Raw genomic sequence first — 25,780 nt, forward strand, 5'->3', positions numbered from 1 at the left:
TTTAATAGACAGGTGGGTCGTACTGTTGTGTTTGTTTCGCACGGTGAGACTCTGATGTGTGTGTGTGTGTGTGTGTGTGTGTGTGTGTGTGTGTGTGTGTGTGCTAAGGTGAGAAAAATGTACAGTGGAGACAACAAACCAGCAAAAGCTCCAAGAATAGATTAGTTTGCTGCGTATAAGTAATATTAAAAAGAAATAGTGTCTAACATCTACATATGTCACAAAAAAGTTGTTTCTATTCTGATGTAATAAATGACATTATTGTTACTACATTAATACTAGTATATTCATAACTACTACTACTACTACTACTACTACTACTACTACTACTACTACTACTACTACTACTACTACTACTACTACTACTATTGTTGTTGTTGTTATTATTATTATTATTGCCTATATTACTGCGATAACACTACCACCAACAATAACAATAAGAACAATAGAAAAATGTTAGAATGGTGATAAACGAACATGATAACAGTACAATGTTCATGGATGAAATACGCAAGTGTATAATATCTTTTAGGGAGACACGATTGGCCAGGCTGGTGTTGTACTTGTTTTCCCATGGAGGCTGTTTGGATGATACAGAGACGTGGGTAAGACGTGGAGTGAACACGATTGTATTATTTTAAGTGAGGTAGTCTGTGAGGTTCATGACCCAAACCTAACCTAACCTAATTTAACCCAACTAACCTAAACCTAATCCAACCAAACCTAACCAAACCTAACCTAAACTAACCAAATTTAACCTAACCTAACCTAGCCAAACCTGACTTAACAAACCCAACCCAACCAATCCAAACCCACCTAACCTAATGTACTACATAAGAGCTGCCGATCGTAACAGTTTGAGATAAAGATTTGCTATTTAAAAGTAAAGCGTAAAGCGTTTTTTTGTCTAATGTGATATCATCAAATGTTTGCATTAGATAACCGGATAGAATCTCAGTTCAATGAAGAGAGCCTGGACAACAGCTATTATTAGAAAAGTTTGAGTGGTGTTCATTATGAGGTTTGCTTGGTAACATTCAGAGAATTTGGATAGTTCAAGGTTAGCTGTTCATTAGAGAGATCCGTGGCTGCCTCTTGGTTTGTGCGGCATGAAGTCATCGCCAGGCTGTGCTGTGCTGTGTTGTGTTGTGTTGTGTTGTGTTGTGTGGAGGGAAATTGAGGCTGTGCGTCTACCATTAGTACGTATCAGAAAGGATACAGCCAAAGATACCTCACTCGTGACCTTCCAGGGTGTGTGGGTTTAATTTTTTACCTCCTAAAGACAATTTTGCCTTTATTTCAGTAACCTTCTACCCTTTATAGACTTTAATGAAACAACAGAAAAAAAAGACTAAAAACTACGTTATTACCAACAACAAATCACTGTCATCCCCCATCATCGTCATCATTATCAATAACAACAACAGCAACAACAACAACAACAACAACAACAACAACAACAACAACAACAACAACAACACACACACACACACACACACACACACACACACACACACACACACACACACACACACACACACACACACACACACACACACACACACACACAAGAACATAACAAATCTTACACCCATAACTTATGTATTAACATGTAAAGCTATCGGTACATGTGTAAATTATTGCACTGCATATTATAATAAATTTTTGTATGTGTATATGCAAGTGTGTAATATATCGTATGCCACAATAATTAATATTTGTGTGTATGTAGGTGTGAGTGTGTAACCTACTGTGTAGGTTAAACAGTTGTTGTATGAGTCTATAATAGGTGTGTATGTTACAATAGCAAGTCTGTCTGCCATGGAGTCCTGGCTCGGCAGACTGTGCCATTTATTCAGTTTATTAAGATAATTAAATGTTGTAATTGATTGGCAATAAACATTTGAACTTGAACTTGAACACACACACACACACACACACACACACACACACACACACACACACACACACACACACACACACACACACACACACACACACACACACGAAAAGATGGTAAATGTTAGACTCGTGTGGTACTTGGAGAGGGGGAAGTACTTGTCATCGGTACAGTACGGCTTCCGAAAGATGAGGTCTACTACTGATGCTCTTTTATCCTTAGAGTCTTCTATTTGTGAGGCCTTCGCTAATCACCACCATCAAGTAACAGTCTTTTTTGACCTGGAGAAGGCCTACGACACGGCTTGGTGTCATGGCATTTTACAGTCTTTGTTTAATTTTGGCCTTCGTGGTCACCTTCCTATTTTTATTCAGCAGTTTTTATCCAGACGTCTTTTACGGGTTCGAGTTGGGAGTGTTCTCTCCGAGGCTACTGCTCTAAATGATGGTGTCCCACAGGGAAGTATTCTTAGTGTTACACTATTCGCAGTCGCCATTAATGGTGTGATAGATACTCTTCCAGATGGCATTCACAGCTCCTTATATGTTGATGATTTATGTATTTCTTTTGCTGCTGCTAGGATGTCACTGATTGAGCGCAAGCTCCAACTGGCGATCAATAGGGTGTCCAGTTGGGCCAACATGAACGGTTTTCGATTCTCCACCTCGAAGACCGTAGTCATGCATTTTGTCGCAACCGTGGTGTCCATCCAGACCCTGATTTATACCTCACCAATAGACGCCTCTCATGCGTGGAGGCGACTCGATATCTTGGCCTTTTATTTGACAACCGTCTCACCTGGGTTCCCCATTTCCGTTCTCTTAAGGCGTCTTGTCGGCAGGCATTATCCCTTCTTCGGGTTTTAAGTCACACCTCTTGGGGTGCGGACAGGGACACGTTGCTGCTTCTTCACCGTACACTTATACTTCCCAAGCTGGAATACGGCTGTGAGATCTACTCATCCGCAACGGATGCACGACTACGCACGCTTGACCCCGTGCATCATGCTGGGGTCCGCTTGGCTACGGGTGCATTTCGGACATCTCAATACCTAGCCTTCTAGTGGATGCTGGTTTCTGGCCGCTCGACCTCCGGCGCCAGTCTTCGATGCTCCGATGTTGGTTTCGCACCCACCGTCTTCCTGATTCTGTCCCTTGTCTGTCAATATTGCGGGACTCGCGTTCGCAGGCGTATGTCACTCGACCGAGTCTACCTAAACCTTTTGGCCATCGAGTCGCAAATCTCATGGCAGAATTATCTATCGACCCCACTCCTGTGTACTCTTTCCGGCTCCCACGAGTTGGTTATTGGCAGCTTCCTGTTATCTCATTATGCCCTCCTGCCATGGATGGCAAGAAGGATTTTCTGCCAGCTCTGTCCCACACACGGTTTTAGAACACTTTTTATCATTCATTCTGATGATATCCGACCAGGCGTTTTTACTGATGGTTTTACCGGAGCTGTCTGCCATAGTCCTAGCTTTACAGACGCAGGCGTCGGGTTTAGTGTAATTGGCTATATCTTTTCATTCGTTCGTGGCGATTGCAGCAATCGCCTTGGCAGAGGAGATGGCTAACAGAGGAGATGGCTAACTGAGGTCGCAACCTCGAAAATGGGAGAGATCACTACTTCCACTATCCCTCAGTGGACATACTCCCATGTCCGGGATCGCCGTGCACAGACTTTATTGGCGCGACTGCGCATAGGTCACACGTACCTTACACAAAGGTACCTGTTGACCAGGGACCCTCAACCTTATTGTGATGACTGCTTGGTGCCGCTCACCGTGCGGCACCTTCTGGTAGAGTGCCTTAGTTTAATCGAGTTACGACACCGCTACCTCTACCGGTGTCGCGGTAGCGATAGCAGTGTCTACTATCTCTCAAAGGTGCTTGGTCCAGCATGTCTGGCCCCCGGCCATGACGTGTACAAGTACCTGGGAGAAGCTGGGCTTCTCCCCAATATGTGAATTTTATTTAATTTTATTGTGTATTTTTAATGTTTTATTTAACTATTGTAATTTTAGTTTTTTTTAGTTACCTTTTTTCTTATTGTTTTTAATTGTTTTTAATTTTTTTATCAATATTGTTTTAATTAATATATTGTAGAGGCGCTACATGACCTTTGTAGTTGCGGCGCCTAAAATTAAAACCATCCATCCAAACAACACACAAACACACACACACACACACACACACACACACACACACACACACACACACACACACACACACACACACACACACACACACACACACACACACACACAGTGGTTAGAGCGCTGGCTTCACAAGCCAGAGGACTGGGGTTCGATTCCCCGGCCGGGTAGAGATATTTGGGTGTGTCTCCTTTCACGTGTAGCCCCTGTTCACCTAGCAGTGAGTAGGTACGGGATGTAAATCGAGGAGTTGTGACCTTGTTGTCCCGGTGTGTGGTGTGTGCCTGGTCTCAGGCCTCTCCGAAGATCGGAAATAATGAGCTCTGAGCTCGTTCCGTAGGGTATCGTCTGGCTGTCTCGTCAGAGACTGCAGCAGATCAAACAGTGAATTACACACACACACACACACACACACACACACACACACACACACACACACACACACACACACACACACACACACACACACACACAGTTATATAACTAGACTAACTCGTGAATGCTCCCCCACATATCTGCTCGCTATGGGTCAATCATGCTAAAGTTACGCTACGCTCACGGTCCAGTCACGGTACACTCACGGTTCAGTCACGGTACACTCATGGTTTAGTCGCGATACACTCACGGTTCAGTCACGGTACACTCACGGTCCAGTCGCGATACACTCACGGTTCAGTCACGATACACTCAAGATTCAATCACGTAACACTCACGGTTCAGTCACGGTGCACTAACGGTCCAGTCACGATACACTCATGGTACACTCACGGTCCAGTTACGGTACACTCACGTTCATGATTACCAGTTGACGTGTATAATACGTGACTAGATCGTGACATGAACGTGACTGTCTGTGTATTTGTGAGGATTAGCCTGAACACAGAGAGCTTTAGAACTGTTGCCTCACTAATCTTTTCTTTCTCCGCAATAACTCAATAATAAATAAAAAGAGAGGAAGAAAGAAAGAAAAATCCATGTCTTCACACAGTAATAATAAGAGCCGTATTGTAAGCTGATCTCACAACATTAATCACGTGTTCCTTATCTTTTTTTAATGTTTTCTTGTTTGTTTTTTGCTTACTCTTGATACAAAGTTACAAAATTGTCTAATATCGCAATATGATTTTCTCTCTCTCTCTCTCTCTCTCTCTCTCTCTCTCTCTCTCTCTCTCTCTCTCTCTCTCTCTCTCTCTCTCTCTCTCTCTCTCTCTCTCTCTCTCTCTCTCTCTCTCTCTCTCTCTCTCTCTCTCTCTCTCTCTCTCTCTCTCTCTCTCTCTCTGTTCTGTGGTAGTACTGGGGGTATGAGTGTCATGTTAATGGTTGTTGTGACAGGCTGTGTAAAGCAGTGGGAAAGAAGTAAGACCAAATTTGGCAAAAGGTATGTGAGAGGAGCAAATGTTACTAGAAAAGTGTGTCTGCCATAGAAACTCGTGTGCGCGGCTTCGCTTCTCAACAATGGAAACCTGTGGGAAATCATAGGGTTCTGTCCTGTTGAACTAATGCAGTTCTTTTAGACAGTGGAATCAAAAGGTTTTCGTCTTATCAACTCCTCTCTTTAAATTGATTGTCTTAGCCTCTTTCTCATCGCTGCAATATTGCTACCTTCCATGGCTATTTTCTTGCTAACTGCTCCTCTATTGTTGCTAACTGTATCCCCTCTTCATTTCGCGCCCTCGCTTTGCAATATTCTCTTCCTTCTCTCACCTCTATTCTGTCCATTTTTCTAACTAATATTCCCAGTAATTCATCCTGTTCTTTAGTAAACTGGAACTCCTTGATCGGCAACTCGGTGAACCTTTCTTTTTTATTGTGATCCTTGTTGCCCTTGCCAGCGTCTTTGCTGCATAAAAGGAAAAAAAGAAAAAAAGAAAACTATGACATGAGTGTGTTCAAAATGGTGACCTAGTTGTTTTGTATAAGTTGAGGAAAGATAACGCGGTGACCTTGCCTTACTGTCATGTGTGTGTGTGTGTGTGTGTGTGTGTGGGGGACGCCTGTATGAGGTATTTTATGTTACGTATGAGTGGCAATATTGAGGTGCCCTTGATTAATTTTTTCTTCGGATTTTCTATCTCGTGTGACTATGGTTGTTGTTGTTGTTGTTGTTGTTGTTGTTGTTGTTGTTGTTGTTGTTGTTGTTGTTGTTGTTGTTGTTGTTGTTGTTGTTGTTGTTGTTCTGCTTCTTCCTCTCTCTATCTCTCTTTAAAGTTGAAACAAAGAAAGTGAAAATTAAAGAATGAAATGCACAATGACTCCTTTCATGCGGCGACTGAAGACCTGTCACTCCATCCTTCAATTCACAGTCCGCGTGGTGTGTGTGTGTACTTCCTGCGTGAGTGAAGTGTCCTGAGGTGCTGCCTAATTTGTTCTGAGTGAAGACTTTCGAGGTGAACCGGTGCCTGGCTTCCCACCACGCATTCCCGGTAGTGTTGTGTTGGAGCGTGACAACTGGCGTTCATGAATGTGCGCAGAAGATGTGTGGGTATCGGTAGCTTTGCGGCGGGAGGGGGCCTTGTCGTCACTTGACGGTAACAAGCTGACGTGCGTACAGGAAGCCGAGGCACTAGGCTGTCATGTGTGGTGGGGGTGGTGATGAGGCAACAGCGGAGAGTATGGAGATAAGCTTAGCTTCTTACATACAAGTCAGATAGAATTAAGGTTGCAGAATATCATGCAATATATACCAGCTTCGGGAAATTTGATGAATCAAAACAGAATATGGTAAAAAATATTAGGAAGAAACGCAGCGCTCTGCAGCTTTTGTTGTTTGATAGCGGCCATCCTTGTGATCTTGATCTTGCTGCTAGTATACTAATCTAATTAAACCTAACTAAACAAGAAGCATCACATAGATAAGGTTCAGTTAGGTAAGGATGCTAGCGTTAAGATGAAGACCAAGAACATTGAGCTCATCATGACAACAAGAACACCACGGCCGCTTGACTTTAGTTGATATTTGCCTTGCGTTTTATTACTTTAACAAGTTTTTGGAAGTTGATACATGTTGCATGATACTTTGTAGCCTTAATTCTATTGACATGTAAGTATTAACTTCTGGAGAAGAGGCGTTATCACATTTTTGGGTAATCAGTTTTATATTTAGGGGCGAAGTGTGTTGAACCATGTTACCTCAACAACGGAGTCACTTGACTTGGGTTACGAAAGTGTTGTCTGCTCTGCTCCTGTGCCTCAGCATCATACTCGGAGTTTCGGGTGTAAGTTACCAGAAGGTGGTTCTTTATAGGTTATCATTCAAGGGTCATCACCCACAGCAGGTGATCGCGCACTTGACTGATTGGAGGCAAGGTCCGTGACGGGGTCAGGAAGAGACATTCCAGGAGAGACACCCATGCGTCGGGCATGAGGAATATAGCCCGAAAAACAAGTATTGCTTCATGTGAGCTGCTTAAAAATGTTTACTAACATTTATTTACCATTAAGTCTAAAACTAAGACTACTTTATACGCATAATAAAATGTCACAGCGTCACTTCCATTCGCCTCCTCCCAACCGTCGCTTTCTCTGCGGACATGTGATGGTTGCCGCCAAGGAGTGAGTGGCTGTGGTCCATCATCCCTGCAAGAGATGCATAGGCGGGAGTGTGGTGCGTGGAGTGGGCCGAGAGGCGAGCTGCGGCCGCTGACATTTAACTCAACCATATTTTGAAATACTCGATCTACACCGCATCTCCACTATACTTTCAAAAGTCTCCTTAAGTTGCACTGTTTTAAGGTTGTTTTTATGGTTCTTGTGACAGTTGAACACGATTTCTACATTATTAACAGGAGAAACGTTGTAAAGAACGGAGCTAATCATCTCTGGAAATAGTCGTGGCGAGAGAGCAGAGATTTCCTGTAAGGCGGGGCTGGTTTGTGACGCCGACCTTTTGACCCGCGGGTCCCTATAGACGCAGAGCTCTTATTTCAGCCACGCACCCACCGACCCATTCATCTCACGCCGCCTTCACCACCACCGGTATGATGCGCCGCCATTATCAGTCATGGCTTAGGCTAATCAGTATCTTCATTATCACCACCATCACCGCCATCATCACGATAACTGTCAATAGATTAAACAGTATCATCATCATCATCATTCTTGGCCATCACTACCGCCATCATCACATCCATTCTTGGCCTGAATTACTATCATCACAACTATCGCGGACCACTACCATTATCATCACAGCCATTTATGATCCAATCTTTAAACCATCCTCACCATAACCACCATTTTTCCCGTCCTTGCAGCACTGATGATGGTGATGCAGCATTTTCGTGTTCTTGCGCCGCCTCCTGGTCTTCATACTAGTCATGCTCCTTCACATAACCACCACCTGTCTTATTATCTTATCTTCCCAAATTATGTCTCTTCCTTCCAGCCTGTCTTCCTGCTACCTGACCTTCCACCGTCGGTCCTTGGCGGGCATTCTAAATCACTGCTTTCTCGCCTGGGCTGTTTTCAAAGGACACGGACATGATTAGTCGAGTTCCTTTGAGTTTTTCTCCCGTTGATAATGTAGAAATCTTGTTCATCTGTCACTAGAACCGTAAAGAAAAAAAAAAAAAAAACGCCCATGAAGGATCCGTGTAAATTTAACTTATGGTCCCGTGGCAGAACCTCAATTTTTTTTAAGGAACCTTGTTATGTCTATTAACAATAGTTTTTTTGGATTTTTCAATAGTTTTAAGTGTATACTTGAAATTTAGCTCGGATGGTCGATCGCCACCCTTGTGGAATTTTCAAAATCCAAGATGGCCGCCAAGATGTCAGAAATCATAAGGCAAAGTCTAACAATGACAATAATTTCCTTTGCAAATGCAATAGAATCTTAATAATGGTGTTCAGAATTATGCTATCAAGGGCAAGAAGACAAACTATTGTGATGTAATGGTGTTTATTGATAAGATTGACAGCAAAATCCAAGATAAGCACAAAACTATTTTAATAAAGTACATAAAAAATACAAAACCTACCTTTTACACATTGTCTTCCACATCACTGTTGTCGTCTTGTACGTCTTCATCATGATCATTATCAATGTCCACATCTTGATTAACTGGCTCGTCAATGATCTTTGTGTTAAAAGGATTCAAGCAGTCACGGCCACCACCACAGGCACAGAATATAGTGCACGGAAGTTGATGTCCCGTACAACCACAGTTGGCCCCTTTACAAGGTCGCTGTGAAATACAACCACATTTTACCAGCTTCAGGATCTTTTCAGGAGCATAGGGTACTCCTTCTGCCACATTTCGTGGGATGAGGCACTTGTTGGCGTCATCCACTTCCCACCCGTAATTCAGAACACTGAGATGAGGTGGATCTCCACTCAGGGCACTGTACCACTGGGAAACCTGAAAGTGTGCTCTGTAAACGTTTTGTTCAAATGCTTCGGTTGTCGGTGGCAAACTACATAATTTTGGTGCTGCTGTTGACTTTCCTGTTTTTTCTGCCCACAGCTGTTGACGGCATTCCGTCATGGAAGAACATTGTGTTTTGCATCCATAACATGCAGCCATAAAATCAGTTGATTGTTTGACTACATCGTAGAGATCTGCTTTTGACTGACCCAGTAGATCAAGTGTGTATCCTTGTCTTGACACTTTGATTGCTTTTGTCTTGCCAATTCCATATGTTGCTGCAACGGAGTCGCAGCCAGTAAGGGCATGGAGTGCTAGGATTGAGGGTACAATATCAGAATGTATGTTACAAGTTTCCTTTACGTCAATGCAAGAGCGACCCTTAATTGGTGATTGCATAGTCATTGTTGATTGAAGGTTCTCACTTCAGTAGAAGTAAAGTAGCAAAACAAATACATCAGTGTCGTCAGAGATCACAAAGACTCTTGATTCTGGATCTTCTTTTGAAATATGGGTGGCTTGTTGAGTGAGGAAGATGTCAGCTTCCTCATGTGTTGAAGAAAGATCCACACGTGGAGTCTTTTTTCCTTTATACACTTGTGTGGGCTCTGATTTGTCCTCTGTAACAACTAACTTTTAATTCTGCGTAAAATTACGGAGGAAGTCATCATCATTAAGTATTTGCTCACAAATAAGCTTGTTTAGCTGTGCCTTGTTAGTGTAGTTCTTGAGCACTGCATCTCGAGCAGGCAATGGAGTTGTTAGTGTGAGATGGTGGACACGACTATGTGTTGCTCTATTTGATCTAATGCTACTTTTGATGGAGTAGTCATAATATTGGTCAAAGCACAAGTAGACATCAGCTGTAGACAACTGCAGAGAGAGCCATTTTTTGAATCCTGATATGAAAGTGGCAACAGTTACATGAGCAGGCCATTCAAGGATCCAAATAACAGCAGACACATCCACCACAATAGCTGTTGGGCTCTTAGACAAGCGTTGTGACACATCAACTTGAATGTTCTTCTTCAGTGTGGATTTTCCGGCAGCAACTCTCATCTGACCATCAGCATGAAACATTGAAGGTGGATAAGCTGTTAGTTCTGTGGCGAGTACTTCTTGAAAGTTGAGTTCCCGCTGACTTACTAGGAGGCCAATGACACGAGCGTAGATTGCTTCTTGGTCAATGACAGCATGTTCTCCGATAATCACATTCCTTGACAATAAAAACATAATAATCAACACCTATATGGCTATTATACAGCACTCAGAGCGAACATTATGAAGATTTATAGATTTACCTGACCAGGACGAACATCTTGGATTTTGAAAATTCCACAAGGGTGGCGATCGGCCACCTGGGCTAAATTTTATCGAGACAGAACTATTGAAAAAAGCAAAGAAACAATTGTTAAGAGACTATGCAAGGTTATGTGGCTTCGCCTCTGGACTATTAAAGAATTCTGAAAGTGGTGGAGTTGCAGTGTAGAATATGGTTCATGGGGCCTTTCCTCGCCTTATTCATTACTATTTTCTCTCTCTCTCTCTCTCTCTCTCTCTCTCTCTCTCTCTCTCTCTCTCTCTCTCTCTCTCTCTCTCTCTCTCTCTCTCTCTCTCTCTCTCTCTCTCTCTCTGCCTCGTTCTTTTTTCACCTTACCCCCCTTACTACTTGTGTCTCTACTTATTTATTTATTTATTTATTTATTTATTTATTTACATTTGCCTGTGTCTCTGTGTCTCTCTTTTTAGGTTCATTATTTATCGTGTCTCTGTCCTGACGTGTCTTCTCATGTTTCTGTTTTCACTCTTCCCCTCACACTGGTATACTTGGCACGCTAACTTTGACTCATCCTATACAGTCCCCTTTTGCCATTCCCGATTTGTCTTCTCCATCCTTATTTAATTTCTTGATGTTTTATTATTTTTTTTTTATTTACTTTTACCAGCATTTATTTCCTTCATCTGCGTCTCCGTGATTCATTCGCCTGCCGCAATCACTGTCCCACTTCAAATGACTTGCGCTATCGGTCCCGGCACTTATCTGAGGAAATAGCAAACATGCATGATAACCGTGAGTTCTTATTTGTTAAGTGTACCTTGAACAGTGTTGCCACCCTGGGGATCTGCTCGAGGTTATAGTAATTAATGGGAGGCTGTGGTGAGAGAGTCGAGGAAGATTTTGAGGAATTCTGAACTTGAGATCTCTTTGTTGTTCTTAATCCCTTCAGTACTGGGACACATTTTTATCTTGAGTTTTGTGTACCATTAGACCATTTTCTCGACATTAGGAAGGGTCTTTGGAGGTCAAGATTAATAGCCACAGTCTTCACTATTTTAATCCCCCACCTAAGTTTCTGAAGCTGTATGAAACCACCAAATATTAAGTTGAATGACTATGGAAGCGCGTCATGCATGGTATTGAATGGGTTAATTATTCGTTGTTTCCTCCGGCATGTATCCGCCACTCGCCCACTAACGCTTGCTTATTATGTTGACCTCCAGGGAGAGCTAAGGTTAAGACCGAGAAAATAAATAATGTCGGGACCAAGAGTGTGAGGGAGACCTAATTAGTCACTCTTAGGGAATTGGACAGTGAGGAAGACCTTATTAACTCTACGGGAAATTGGACAGCGAACCACGAAAAAATAAAAAAAATGCTATAGTGGAACCGGACTAACTTAACGTGATACTCCGGGCATTAGCTGTTCCTGCCCCACATTGGTGTTGCATTTACAGTCAACAAATGAACACCTTTCTTTCGCTCACACTGTCATCCTTGTACCGTATTCCAAAATCATAAGCTGTTACGTACGACTGCATTTTTTTTATTGACTTTCTGTTTGATGATGGAACAACGACGCGATATATTTTGTGGTACACTCGGCATCTCGGCAACAGATATAGGTCGTCTTCAGTGTTCTTAAATCCTCCTCCAGGCCGCTCCGTGCTGGTGATTGTAAGGTCATGTCTTTCTGGGGTTGAGATGGCAGCAGCGTCGAGAGGTGTAAAGTGCATTTTTTGGATTTATTAAGAGTGTTTTAAGTGTTTTGGGTAAGTTTGGGTATGTTTTGGGTGAGGTAGAGTGTATTTTGGGTGTGCTTTGGGTGTATTGCGCGTGTTCTGGATGTGTTTGGCTGTTTTTGGAATGTATTATAAGCGTGTTTTGGTGTGTTATGGTTTGTTATGGTGTGTTATGGTGTGTTATGTGTTCTGTTTGTATTTTTTGGGTTTTGAATGTGTTTTAAGGTGCTTTGTCCACCCACGTCCATCAATAACATAACTTCAAACACTTCTACCTCACCTGACCTTGCATTAAGACACAACACAGCTAACACCACGAGTGTACCAAGGGTCGTATTCAGAATGGCTTTGCTCTCTCACCACGACAATTTTCCAAGGCCACAGGGAATGATTAGCTGGTTCTTAAGAGTGTTTCACCATTTAATAATGTAAAAATATTGTCACTCTGCCTCTAGTACCGTAAAAACACCTTAAAAACTATGTAGATTTAAATAAAACCCTTTGAAATAGTGGAGGTGAAGCACAGAAAAGTTTGATAATACGAGCCCAAGTATATAGTAACCAAGAAGTAATATCGCTCTCAGGTAGGCAGTTGTATACCTTTGATTTGATTTATTAACTTATATATCCATTGTATGTAATAAGGGCTATGGCCAAGGTAGAAATAGACCCACTGAAATAAAGAAAACAAAAATATCACTGGGGAATACTTGAAGTGAGACCACATAGATCATAACGAGTGTGGCGGTGATGTGAAGGACGATTTGAAAGGTCTCCCAAGTGTGGTACAGGACTTACGTACGCTCGTTTTCTCAAATACTTATATGTTTCACCTCCGCTATTTCAGAAGTTTTTATTTCATTTACACGAGTTTTTTTGTGTTTTTTGCGATTCTAGAAGCAAAATGACAAGATTTCTACATTATTAACTGGAGAAACATTCTTGAAAACCCTGGTGATCATCTCTGTGGCCTTGGAAATTAATCGTGGTGAGAAACTAAAACGATTCTGAATATGGGCCTTCATTATCCGCTTTGCAAATCACCAGGGCGCATGTGTGGCGTGTGGCGAAATTGAAGTATATTTAACCCCTTCAGTATTGAAACGCATTCTTACCTTGAATAAGAGTATGTTCACACGATTTTATTTGCATGGATTAGGAAGGAGTTATTGACGTTAAAAGATTAATGGCCAGTCTTTATCATTTTAATCACCACATATGTTTCTAAAGCTGTACAAAATCGCCAAAATAGTAACCACAGTCAATATGGAAATACGGCGTTGTATTGAGGCATTGAAGTTTATTTCATTGCCTGGTGATGTTGATGAGGAGAGTTTATTTGTATTTGATCACTGTGAAGGTGGAGACATTTTGCTTGTGTTCTCTGAAGGAATGGTGATGCTGGTCAGACTTTTTTCCTCCTTTTTCTTTTATTATCCTTTGCTGGTGGTGGTGGTGGTGGTGGTGGTGGTGGTGGTGGTGGTGGTGAAGGAATGGTGATGCTGGTCAGACTTTTTTCCTCCTTTTTCTTTTATTATCCTTTGCATGGTGGTGGTGGTGGTGGTGGTGGTGGTGGTGGTGGTGAAGGGATGGTGATGCTGGTCATATTTTTTCCTCTTTCTTTTATTTTCCTTTACGTGGTGGTGGTGGTGGTGGTGGTGGTGGTGGTGAGACGTATTTTCTTTTCTTTTTCTTTATCTTTTCGTGGTAGTGGTGTTGATAAGGAAGATTTTGTATTATTTGCTTCTCTTTCTTTGCGTGATGGTGGTGGTGGTGGTGGTGGTGATGGAGATGGTGATAGTGGTGGTGATGGTGGTGATAGTGATGGTGGTGGTGGTGGTGACATTGTTGTTGGTGGTGGTGGTGGTGGTGGTGGAGATGGTGATAGTGATGGTGATGGTGGTGGTGGTGGTGGTGGTGGTGGTGATAGTGATGGTGGTGGTGGTGGTGGAGATGGTGATAGTGGTGGTGATGGTGATAGTGATGACGGTAGTGGTGAGAGAGATTTACTTTTCTTTCTTCCTTTCTTTACGATGATGATTTGAGAGATTTTTCTATTTTCTTACTTTTCTTTTCATGATAGTGGTGGTGGTGGTGGTGGTGGTGGTGGTGGTGGTGGTGATGGTGGTGGTGGCAGTGGCAGTGGCAGTATTAAGTGATGATTTATTCTCTTTCCTCTTTATTCACGTTTCTTCTTTTCATTTTTTCTTTCCTTCGCACGATGTTGATGTTGGTAGTAGTAGTAGTAGTAGTAGTAGTAGTAGTAGTAGTAGTAGTAGTAGTAGTAGTAGTAGTAGTAGTAGTAAGAAAATTTTTCTTTTCTCCTTTTTCATGTGATGGTAGTGGCGATAAGAGGAGTTTCTTCTTTTCATTTCCTTTCTTATTTCCCTCTTCGCATGGTGGTGGTGGTGGTGGTTATGGTGGTGATGGTGGTGGTGGTGGTGGTGGTGGTGGTGACAAGAACGCTGCTTCCCCACCACACTACGTACATAGGGATCAGCAGTGCGACGTCCAGCATAGTTCCAGCATCAACTCTGTCAAGAAACATGTTTCGAGACTCTTGGGCCTGTATCCGAAACGCCTGCCTTTTTCACTACGACACTTTTCAAGGCCACAGAGACAACTAGCTGGGTTTTCAAGACAGTAAACTAGAAATCTTACCAACCCATCACCAGAAACAAAGAAATACCCTTCAAAACACGACTATCTTCAACTGGAGCCTTTGGAAAGCAGTGATGGTGAGAGAGCAAAGCGTTTCAGAATACGGGAGTTACCCTCTATTAATATGATTGGTCTTTTTTTTTTTTTAGGGAAGACTGGTACTCTCAGGGAGCCTTTTTACGTTCTTTTTTTTCGTTCTTTTTGCAGCTCTTGGCCAGTGCCGCTATTGGAGAAAAGGGCATGACAGCTAGGAGAAGGGTTGGCATTATAAAAGGCCACCCAAACACCCAACTGCCACAAAGAAGTAAATAAATAAAGAGATAAAAAATAGATAAAAACAAAATAGATAGAGGAATAGGTGAATAGATAAGTAAATAGATTTATAAGAAGAGAAAGAAAGACAGAAAACAAATAATTAGATTAATAGATATATAAATAAGTAAGAATAAAAGAAAAAATGTGAAAGGTAAACAATACAAGTTAACACAGGCTTTGTATAGAACAGAACCAACCCGTATATGGCAACTATCAACGGAACCAAAACAAGTATGTGTGTGTGTGTGTGTGTGTGTGTGTGTGTGTGTGTGTGTGTCCTTCAGGATAACGCTAATGTACGTAAAGTCTTTTGTTTCACTGTTTTTCATTTAATTATCTAAACTGATTTACGTATAACCATGATAAATAAAAACAGATAGACACTCCTGCCACAAAGAAAAGAAGAATAAAGATAAATTTACAAAAAAAAAATAAATAAATAACCCCAACAATTTTTTTCAACCCTTTTATTTTTATCATTTTTTTTTCTAAACCAAAGACAGGAGAGCTTGCTTACCTGTCCTGCTATGTTGCCAGACCCATCCCTCATCCCCATTCTGCTGAAGAACCGTCCAGTCGCATCTCCTCTTCCTACATGAACCATTTGGTACATACATATACATACGTACATATTCACCTCATCGCCCGCATTTTTTTTTTTTTTTTCCATGTAAGAGGAGAAAGCTGGTTATGGGTAACATAAAACGAAAAATGAATAGATAGATAAATATAAATAAAATAAAAGTCCCACTAAGTTGCCAGTTCCTTTGCAGATCGGAGAAAGTAAGGCAAAAAAGGGGTTAAATATCTTGAAACCTACACTTTTGTTCTTCTGTCTCATCCTCTCTCTATCCCATAACAGTCTTCCTTTCATTCTTACACCGCAGCGCATCAGATCTTGTTTTCAGTAATCGCGGTGTTTCACCGTCCGCCCATCTGACGTTACAGTCCGCTCCATCACCTCACCCTATAATTCTTTCGCCCGCCAATGATATAGGAATGTAACACTAATGGTTGGTTGTGCCGTTTTGTGTTGTGTTCTGTTGCTATAGTGAATCATGTGGTGTCTATTTGGTACGACAGATCACGCTGATGAATTGTAATGTTGCGTTGTGTTATTGTGACGTGTGCTGCTTTATACGTTACTTTACTGTGTTGTGTAACTAGTTTGTCGCGTTTTTATACTTCGATGTGTTGCGTTATGGAGTTGACTTAATGTTGAGATGTGGTTTTTTGTATATATTGGGTGATCTCTGAAATATCTTGAAACCTAAAATGACTTCCAGTAGATATCGAAACATTGAAACATAGGCAGACTTTACACTGTACACCCTGCCGTCTCGTTACTATCCTCGACGTGAGAGACATCATCATCAATATCATTAGCAGCAGCAGCACCTCCAATTACACTCACTTATCTAACTCTCCATTAACCTTGCCACCCACCTGCATAACAAGACGTAACCACCACTTTGGAAATCACTTGCATCATTAGAAAAAAAATTAATTGAATAAATAGGAAGAAAAGCAATACCTTAACCCCTAAACACTTGCAATAGAACACTTCAGAACACGAAACATCATTAACCCTGACACCCACTTGACACCCACAGCGTAACGACCCCTTGGAAATTACTTGCATCATTAAAAAAAAAAGAAAAGAAAAGAAAAAAATATATAGAATAAGTAAATGGGAAAAAAACGTTACCTTAACCCCTAAAGACTTGTAATAACACACTTCAGAACACGAAATAAGACGACAAAACGTGAAAGACTGAAACATACCTAACAACTGTAACACTCACCACTCTCTCCCTCTCCCCCATCCCCTGATCCCGAAACTCAGGCAGACGCAGATGGCAGACAGGACGTGAACAAGCTGGTTTGAATGTCTCTGTAATTGCTATACTTATCATCCTTACAGCTGTACACAAAAAAGCTGCAGGTGTTCGTATATTGCAGTTACTCCACGTACCTCTTACGTAGCCATCCCGTTGCATCACATGTGTTAGTGTATCTAGCTTGGTGACTCTGTGTTGACGCTAGGGTGTTCGGGAGGCTGTGTGTGTTCTTTGCAGCTCTGCACGATGAAGGAGAAGCGTCCTACGAGTATGTGTGCGTGTGTTGTGTTGTGTTGTGTTGGTAAAGTGTGAACTACATGGAGAGAGAGAGAGAGAGAGAGAGAGAGAGAGAGAGAGAGAGAGAGAGAGAGAGAGAGACTAATAAAGATGTGTTTTGTCATGAATATATTAAGTTCTTTACAGAGAGAGAGAGAGAGAGAGAGAGAGAGAGAGAGAGAGAGAGAGAGAGAGAGAGAGAGAGAGAGAGAGAGAGAGAGAGACTAATAGACGGACAGGTAGAAGGCATATATACCATATAGACAGACAGAAATGATTCTGAACACACACACACACACACACACACACACACACACACACACACACACACACACACACACCGTTATCATCATAGTGCTATCCCCTCCATGGTGCGAGCCATAGACAGCTAAGTTAGGTCCTCATCTTGAATCTCCCTTAATCCCCATATGTACATCTTCATGTAATGCTATCCCCCCATGGTGCGAACCATAAACAACCCATAAACAGCTAAGTTAAGGTTCTAATCTTAAGTCTCCCTCAATCCCCATACATACATACATTTTCAGTATGTATGTACTGCAATTACTAATAAATCGTATTATTATTATTATTATTATTATTATTATTATTATTATTATTATTATTATTATTATTATTATTATTATTATTATTATTATTACACACTGATATAATTACACTTTTTTTTCACGCGTCTCGAGCGACTCAAACTAAAGATATTCATATGGAGGCGCTACACGTACTATTTTTCTTTCTGCACTCTGGATGATATTAAACTTACTGTGCGTTCGTTGCCTTGTTGTCGCCTGCTTGCTCTCGCTGCTTCCCTTCCCGCCGTTGTGTGCTGGTGTTGCCGATTTTATACATCCTCAGAAACTCATGTGGTGATAAAAATAGTGAAGACTCTGGATATTAATCTTCTGAGCTCTATAAATCCTTTTAATGTAAATAAAATCGTCTAATCATACCCAAAATACGTCGTAAATAAGCGTCACAGAACTGAGAGGGTAATATGGTGTAGCATTCACCTCTCAATATACTGAGATTATTGCTGTATTTTGCCTTTACATTCTTACATACAGAGGGTTAAATATGTGTGTGGTATTCACCTCTCCATATTTTTTTCTAAGCAGGAGAGGAAACTGGCCAAGGGAAAAAAAATGTAAAAAAAAAAAAAAAAAAAAAAAGGCCCACTGGGTTACCAGTTCCCTTAAAGATCATAAGAGTTATTCAGAAGTGAGGGACAAATGTCTTTAAACTTCCCTCTTAAAAGAAGTCAAGTCGTAGGAAGACGGAAATACAGATGTAGGCAGGGAGTTCCGAGATTATTGGCTCGTATGTACACCCTTTGAAATATATGCACCCGGATGGACTATCACTGGTGTAAAATAAACAAAAGTAGGTAAATAAAAAACAGACTAGAATTACTGGGCTGGAGTTATATATTAAACCATTACCGTGATGAGTCTAGTCTGTGTTGCTAGGCATGTGCTGTGGTTTTGCTTGGCACGTAGCTCACAAATTTAAAGTTTATGGTTAAAGAATGCATATGTTAAACTTGGTTTAGATTAGATGATGCATACGATAGTTCTCCAAATACTGTATTTCTACCTTTACATTCTTCTATATTGTAATAAGTGAATGAATTAATAAATTAATAAATTGGTTTGGCTTCACCACACCTGTAAGGCTTTGCTCTTCCGCTGGCACCAACATCTGTTGTGGCTGGAGAGGAGTGACAGGAATATTTGTTGAGTTACTGGGAAAATTTACTTCGTATTTCATCACATCTTTACTGAACGTTTATTTATGGGTAATAAACACATGTTTTATATATTTTATCTATGTACGAATTATGGCCAGGCTTTATTTTCTTACATTCTTTTCACGCAAAACAAATAAATCGTAAACTAGGCAGCAGTGACACGTTTACCTGGGCTTTTTACCTTAATTGGGTCTCCCGTTGTTCTGAGTTCCCTTTCTCTCACTTGCGTCTCTCCTCTACTCTGCTCACCAACCCTGGAGCGGTTCCAAGCTAAAAGGTCAAGGACTTTTGTGAGTGATGTGCATTTCAGTCATCAGCACATCCCTACCTAATATCTACGCCTTTTATTAAACCTGCGGACGGAAGTAGTAGGTAATTTACATATGTACGGTAACTAAACGCGCGCGCGCGCACACACACACACACACACACACACACACACACACACACACACACACACACACACACACACACACACACACACACGTTGGCATGCGAAGGCAACGTGTGTGTACTGCAGGTAGGGCAGATGATAGTGTCAGGAGGCAGTCATGGTGTGGTGGCGGTTTGGTGTGTCTCAGGCAAATCTCCACTTCATAACTGGGACGTAGCATAACCGTGGTTGGAAAGACAAAACTAGTTCATTCATTACCGATAATTAAACAACTGTTGAATTACTCGAAGAATTAGTTGTATACCTTTCTTTCCTTGCTTCTTTATGTATTTTCTTCATTTAGTTGACCACGTGTGTTTTTCTTCTACAGATATCAATGATGACGTGGATGAAGGCGAAGAATATGAGGTGGCCATCACAGCAACAGGTGGGTGGTGGTGGAAGTGGTAGTGGTAACTGTGAGGCTTTCAAGATATTGATAATTGAAGAATCCCTTTGGCTTTCGTAAAGTGAAATATAGTAATGGTATATGTTTAATATTCTTAAATAGCTGCAGTTATATCTGCTTATTATTTTTTTTTTTCACTTAACCACGTAAAACTTCTTTGCCATTATGAGTACAGCCTTCATTTGACTACCTATAGCATGCTCATAACATTACCATTTCCAAAGCGTTCAAGTTGTTCATACTTCAACTGGAGATGTGACGTGACCGCAAAACTTACATGAGCCAACAAGGGATGATAACCGATCTGCACCTTTGAGATTAAAAAAATGAAAGAATACTTACCCCAACACTTGATTTGTCTTCCCTTGGTGCAGGTTACGGATCCTTCCAGTACTGGCTGATCCTGCTCGGCGGCTTTGCCAATGCCAGCGATGCAATAGAGATCTTGTGTGTGTCTATCCTCCTGCCGGCTGCCGAATGTGACCTCCACATGACCTCTGAGGACAAGGGTTGGCTCAGCGCTATTGCCTTTGTTGGTGAGCAGTTTTTCTTTTGTCGTGAATATTCTGCAGGACGTAACAAATTACTGAGTAGTGGAGGAGGTGAGAGGAAACAGCTGTAGGAGTGTAGGAATTGAGTTTATTTCCGACCGATTTTGCTTTTTTGGCTTCTGGGGAACTGTCCCTCGGAAGAAGCCAAAAGCGAAACCGGCCCGAAATAAACTCAACTGCAGCTGTGTTTCCTCTCACCTTCTCCACCAACCTGTCTAAGTGTTCGTACAAATTACTGAGTGTTGTGAGTAAAGCAAATGCAGTAATGTAGGTTTGATAACTTACTAGTTTTATATTTCTCCTCATCCATCTAACAGCATGTTGTTATTTATGAGACCTCATAAACTTTTACCTGTACAAATCATTATGATTGTCTTTGGAACATAATAGAAACGTTAAAATTTTCTAATTGAAAGCGAGATAAATGTTTAGCCATGAGAGACGGTCTGGTTGGGGACTCAAGCTGTGACATGGAGGTATAAAGATCTGTGCCTTAGATATCGTGGCCAAATTATTATCATGTCCCGCGACAATGTTTAGTGTTTGTATCTCCACTCACTACAGATAGATTATAATGGATTTCAAACTGGAACATATCTTTAGATCCTGACTAAATTTAAATTCAGTATACTACAGAGGAAAACTATAAAGAGAGATATGTTGTGGTATGTAGGGACGGTGGTGTAAACTTATTGCGTGACAACGTATGTACAGGTGTTGCTGATTGGTTTTATTAACGTGTGTGTGTGTGTGTGTGTGTGTGTGTGTGTGTGTGTGTGTGTGTGTGTGTGTGTGTGTAATGAAAGTGAATAGTGTGTGGTGAGTGTGGGTATAGGAATGGTGAAGAGTGGTGTTAGTGGTGAGCATGGCTGTAGAAAACGATGAATTTGAGCGAAGTTAGTGGTAATAAAAACATTGAAAAAAAATAATTTGACGGTACGATAGATTGAGCCACGAGGATTACCAGGGACAGAAAACTATGAAAGGAGAAGAATAGTGATAGACATGACTACTATAAACAGTGAGAAAAATTAGGGAAACCTGACGCAAAATCAATGAACAAATAAATAATAATAGTAATGAGGAGGAGGTGAAATGAAACACAGGTGCAGGGAGATGAGTTTATTCCCGACTAGTGAGTTTATGCCCGACTTGTCTGAATGTCTGAACAATAATAATAATAGAAAAATAAATAGAATGAAAATAGATAGACAGCCAGCCAACAGAGATAATACTATAAACAGAAAGAGCTAAATGTCAAGTGATACTGCGTACATTGTGAGTCCCCGTATTCCTGCAGGCATGATGGTCGGGGGTTATGTGTGGGGCTGCCTCGGGGACATCTACGGTAGACGCAATGTGCTCATGGTGTCCCTGGTACTGAACGCCCTGTCCGGCCTTGGTTCCTCCTTCGTGCAGACCTTCCCGTCCTTCCTCGTTTTACGCCTCATATCCGGCCTTGGGTGAGTGAGTGTGGTATCTGCTGTCAGTGGTGAGTCGTCCTGCTCTCCTAAATACACTTGTTGTGTCTCCTTTTGTTTCAGTGGTGATAGAGGGATGTTTAACCCCTTCTACACTAGGACACATTTATACCATGAGTTTTGTGTACGATTAGAGGATTTTATTGACATTGGCAATAGTCTATGGGGTCAGAAGATTACTGGCTACAGTCTTCACTATTTTAATCCCTCACTTATGTTTCTAAAGTTGTGTAAAATTGTCTAAAAGTAAGCAGAAGAAATATAGAAATGCGTCATTAATACTGAGGAGGTTAATGAATGCTGAGATGTTGCAAGTAAGGACTGAAGTGAAAGATGCATTATTCTGTCTTAGATGCCTTGCTCTTCCCACAAGTTTACATCACACACACACACACACACACACACACACACACACACACACACACACACACACACACACACACACACACACACACACACACACACACATTGTGAGTGTTGCGACGTCCGACTTTTGCCCATTATTACCCAAAATTTCGAGCTGCTTTGACAAGTATTGATCACATTTATTACCTATCATCAGCCTCATGCGTATTGGCCTCTCTCTCTCTCTCTCTCTCTCTCTCTCTCTCTCTCTCTCTCTCTCTCTCTCTCTCTCTCTCTCTCTCTCTCTCTCTCTCTCTCTCTCTCTCACACACACACACACACACACACACACACACACACACACACACACACACACACACACACACACACACACACACCGCGTAGTGTAGTGGTTAGCATGGTCGACTCACAATCGAGAGGCCCGGGTTCGAGTCCCGGTAAGCGGCGAGGCAAATGGGCAAACCTCTTAATGTGTGGCCCCTGTTTACCTAGCAGTAAATAGGTACGGGATGTAACTCGAGGGGTTGTGGTCTTGCTTTCCCGGTGTGTGTTGTGTGTTGATGTGGTCTCAGTCCTACCTGAAGATCGGTCTTTGAGCTCTGAGCTCGCTCCGTAATGGGGAAGACTGGCTGGGTGACCAGCAGGCGACCGAGGTAAAGTAAATTACACACACACACACACACACACACACACACACACACACACACACGTACTGTATTTTGAGATAAGAGAATCAAGTGTGGTGGTGGGGCATAGTTGGGGAAATCAGTTCTTCACAGATCGGAGTGAAGATATACCTTTTCAGTGCTTTAGATATTTCGAGTTTCGCGATCCTCGAGATTAAAACCTATACCTTGGGAAGAAAGCAAACGTGACAACTCAGGATTGGATATATATATATATATATATATATATATATATATATATATATATATATATATATATATATATATATGTAGAGAGAGAGAGAGAGAGAGAGAGAGAGAGAGAGAGAGAGAGTTGAGACTCAATACTCGAACGCAAAAGTTCTATTTAATGCTAAAAAAAATACTTATAGTTGAACGTCCACACATGTGGTTGTAAACAAAGGCTCCCTGGCATCCCCATTCCCCCTCCGCCAGTTGTGACTTGGGCTGCCGCGGTCATCAGAAAAACATTCTCTTGCGTTCTGTCTGTCGTTTTTCATTTATAAACCTACATAAACACCAAGGGCTTATTAGTGGTGAAGATGTAATCAAACGGCCACACATTTGGTCGTATACAAAGCTGTCTTCTCCCTTCTCGCAGCCGCCACTGTACCGTTCTGATACCGTATTACTGGTAATACCGGTATTACCGTAATACCAGTATACCAATGCTGGTTCACATCTTTAGTCCTGCCACAGTCTTGAGAAAAACAACATTCTTCTCCGTTTGGTCGGTAGTTTTTCATTTAGACACTTACGATGGCACCAAAGAGACTCTTTAATGGTGAAAATAAGGAATCTGGTGAGAGTGCAAGTGTTAGTGAGCCACAGCCCTCCATTAGTGGATTCACAGGAATCATACCAGGAGAAAAGTTACAAAGACGTTTTCATGGATGGTGACTCATCTTCTGGCGACCTCCCTCCTCCTCCCCACCCTTCTCACCTCTTCTTCTAAGTTATCCATCACCACCCTTCACTTACAGTATGTACAAAAAAAAAAAAAAAAAAAATTGAAATTTTTATAAACTTGGTTTTGCTAAAATTGGAACGAATTATCTGCTGAATTATAGCTATCAATAATCGAACTATTTAATATTCCAACAGCCATTTGGAACGAATTAAGTTCGAATGTTGAGTCTGCAATATATATATATATATATATATATATATATATATATATATATATATATATATATATATATATATATATAAAGTATATGATCATTTTCAATGGTCAGACCTCTCTCCTCATATAGTATGTATACGTGCATCAACGTCACTTCTTAAGTGTACGTGATGGAATCAAATTGTGTCCATGTCTTACATGACTCATAATGTTTATCTAAGTTTTCATGCTGGAGTCCTGTTTCTTTGATTTGTGTTGGTTTAAACAATAGGTGTGCCACAAGTTCCATTATGTTTTCAGTGTGGGTGGCAGCATCCCTTTGGTGTGGGCGTACATCAGTGAGTTCCAGCCACCTTCCAAACGAGGAAGGGCACTCAGCATCATTGCTTCCTTCTGGATGGTCGGGAACGTCCTGGTGGCAGGTGTGTGGTGATTCCCATACCTCTTGTTATAGTACCTTTTATATTTTTGGATTTGTTAAATATTTGGTTATGATATTTTCTCTTTTTTTATGTCTTGTTATATTTTATTAAGTTTTTATTGTATTGCTAATCACAGAATTGTGTTAAGTGGGAGTGGCAATGGAGGAAATCCATGTGTTAGATGGAAAAATCATTACAGAGAATGTGCATAGCAATACTGTTGTATTTTGTTCAATCCTGAGTGAATTCCTTGATAGCTTGGGATGTATGTATGGATGAGTGTGAATAGAGGCTTTATTCATTTGTAAGAAGCTGCTATGAGAGATACAGATAAATGGAAAGTTGATAGTTACAAATATCTATCATAATAAACAAGCTTGTATTTCTTGTCATTGAGTGATATTATGTTCTTGTTCAGTAGTGTTGAAACCAGAGAACAGTTACTGCTTATATGATTTTGTCTTTGCAGTGTTTGCACTGGTGACAATTCCTTATGATATTGGGTTCCGAGCTCCTGGATTTGTGTACAACTCCTGGCGTGTGTTCCTCACTGTGTGTGCTCTCCCTGCACTCATGTAAGGACATTTGTCGTGATCTATATTTACAATTAATGACTAGTAATGTTTGAGTGAGATATGTATTTTGTAGACTTTGATGAATATAGACAATATAAGTCATAATTTTAACCATAAATATGAGAGAGAGAGAGAGAGAGAGAGAGAGAGAGATTTCATACAGTATTTCACTTAGCTAATTCACTTTTACTTATAATTTTCATCTCATCTTTCTTTCCATGCCTCATCTGTTCAGCTCATAGTGTGAGATATGTACTTACTTATCTCAGAAGGCACATCTTGATCTCAATATTTGACTTTCATCTTATATGTCTCACTTGCAGACAACAAATGTCATTTTCTTGCACCTACTCATATTGTAAAGAAAATTCAATTGATTTGATTGTTTATATGATTATTTTTCATTACATATATGCTATCATCAAAGTGTC

At 41.1% G+C, this 25,780-nt stretch overlaps 1 protein-coding gene across 5 annotated transcripts in view; it reads left to right on the forward strand.

The window, feature by feature from the left end:
- Positions 1 to 25,780, forward strand: part of LOC123504917 (synaptic vesicle glycoprotein 2B-like) — a 53,672-nt gene that overhangs the window by 16,744 nt on the left and 11,148 nt on the right. For 4 of the 5 annotated variants that reach the window (XR_006674986.1, XR_006674985.1, XM_045255835.1 and 1 more), the window contains exons 2-6: positions 20,065 to 20,121; positions 20,517 to 20,678; positions 21,994 to 22,156; positions 24,653 to 24,774; positions 25,244 to 25,349. Coding sequence is in view for 3 of the 5 variants with exons in the window: in XM_045255835.1 (XP_045111770.1) it covers positions 20,065 to 20,121; positions 20,517 to 20,678; positions 21,994 to 22,156; positions 24,653 to 24,774; positions 25,244 to 25,349 (610 nt within the window). In the remaining 2 variants the exon portion in view is untranslated. Of the gene's footprint in view, positions 1 to 17,438; positions 17,528 to 20,064; positions 20,122 to 20,516; positions 20,679 to 21,993; positions 22,157 to 24,652; positions 24,775 to 25,243; positions 25,350 to 25,780 lie in introns of those variants that run through there. The other variant, XM_045255836.1, reaches the window with a different exon arrangement.

This window comes from Portunus trituberculatus, chromosome 17 (assembly GCF_017591435.1).
Source record: "Portunus trituberculatus isolate SZX2019 chromosome 17, ASM1759143v1, whole genome shotgun sequence".
In the NCBI taxonomy this organism is placed as follows: domain Eukaryota; kingdom Metazoa; phylum Arthropoda; class Malacostraca; order Decapoda; family Portunidae; genus Portunus; species Portunus trituberculatus.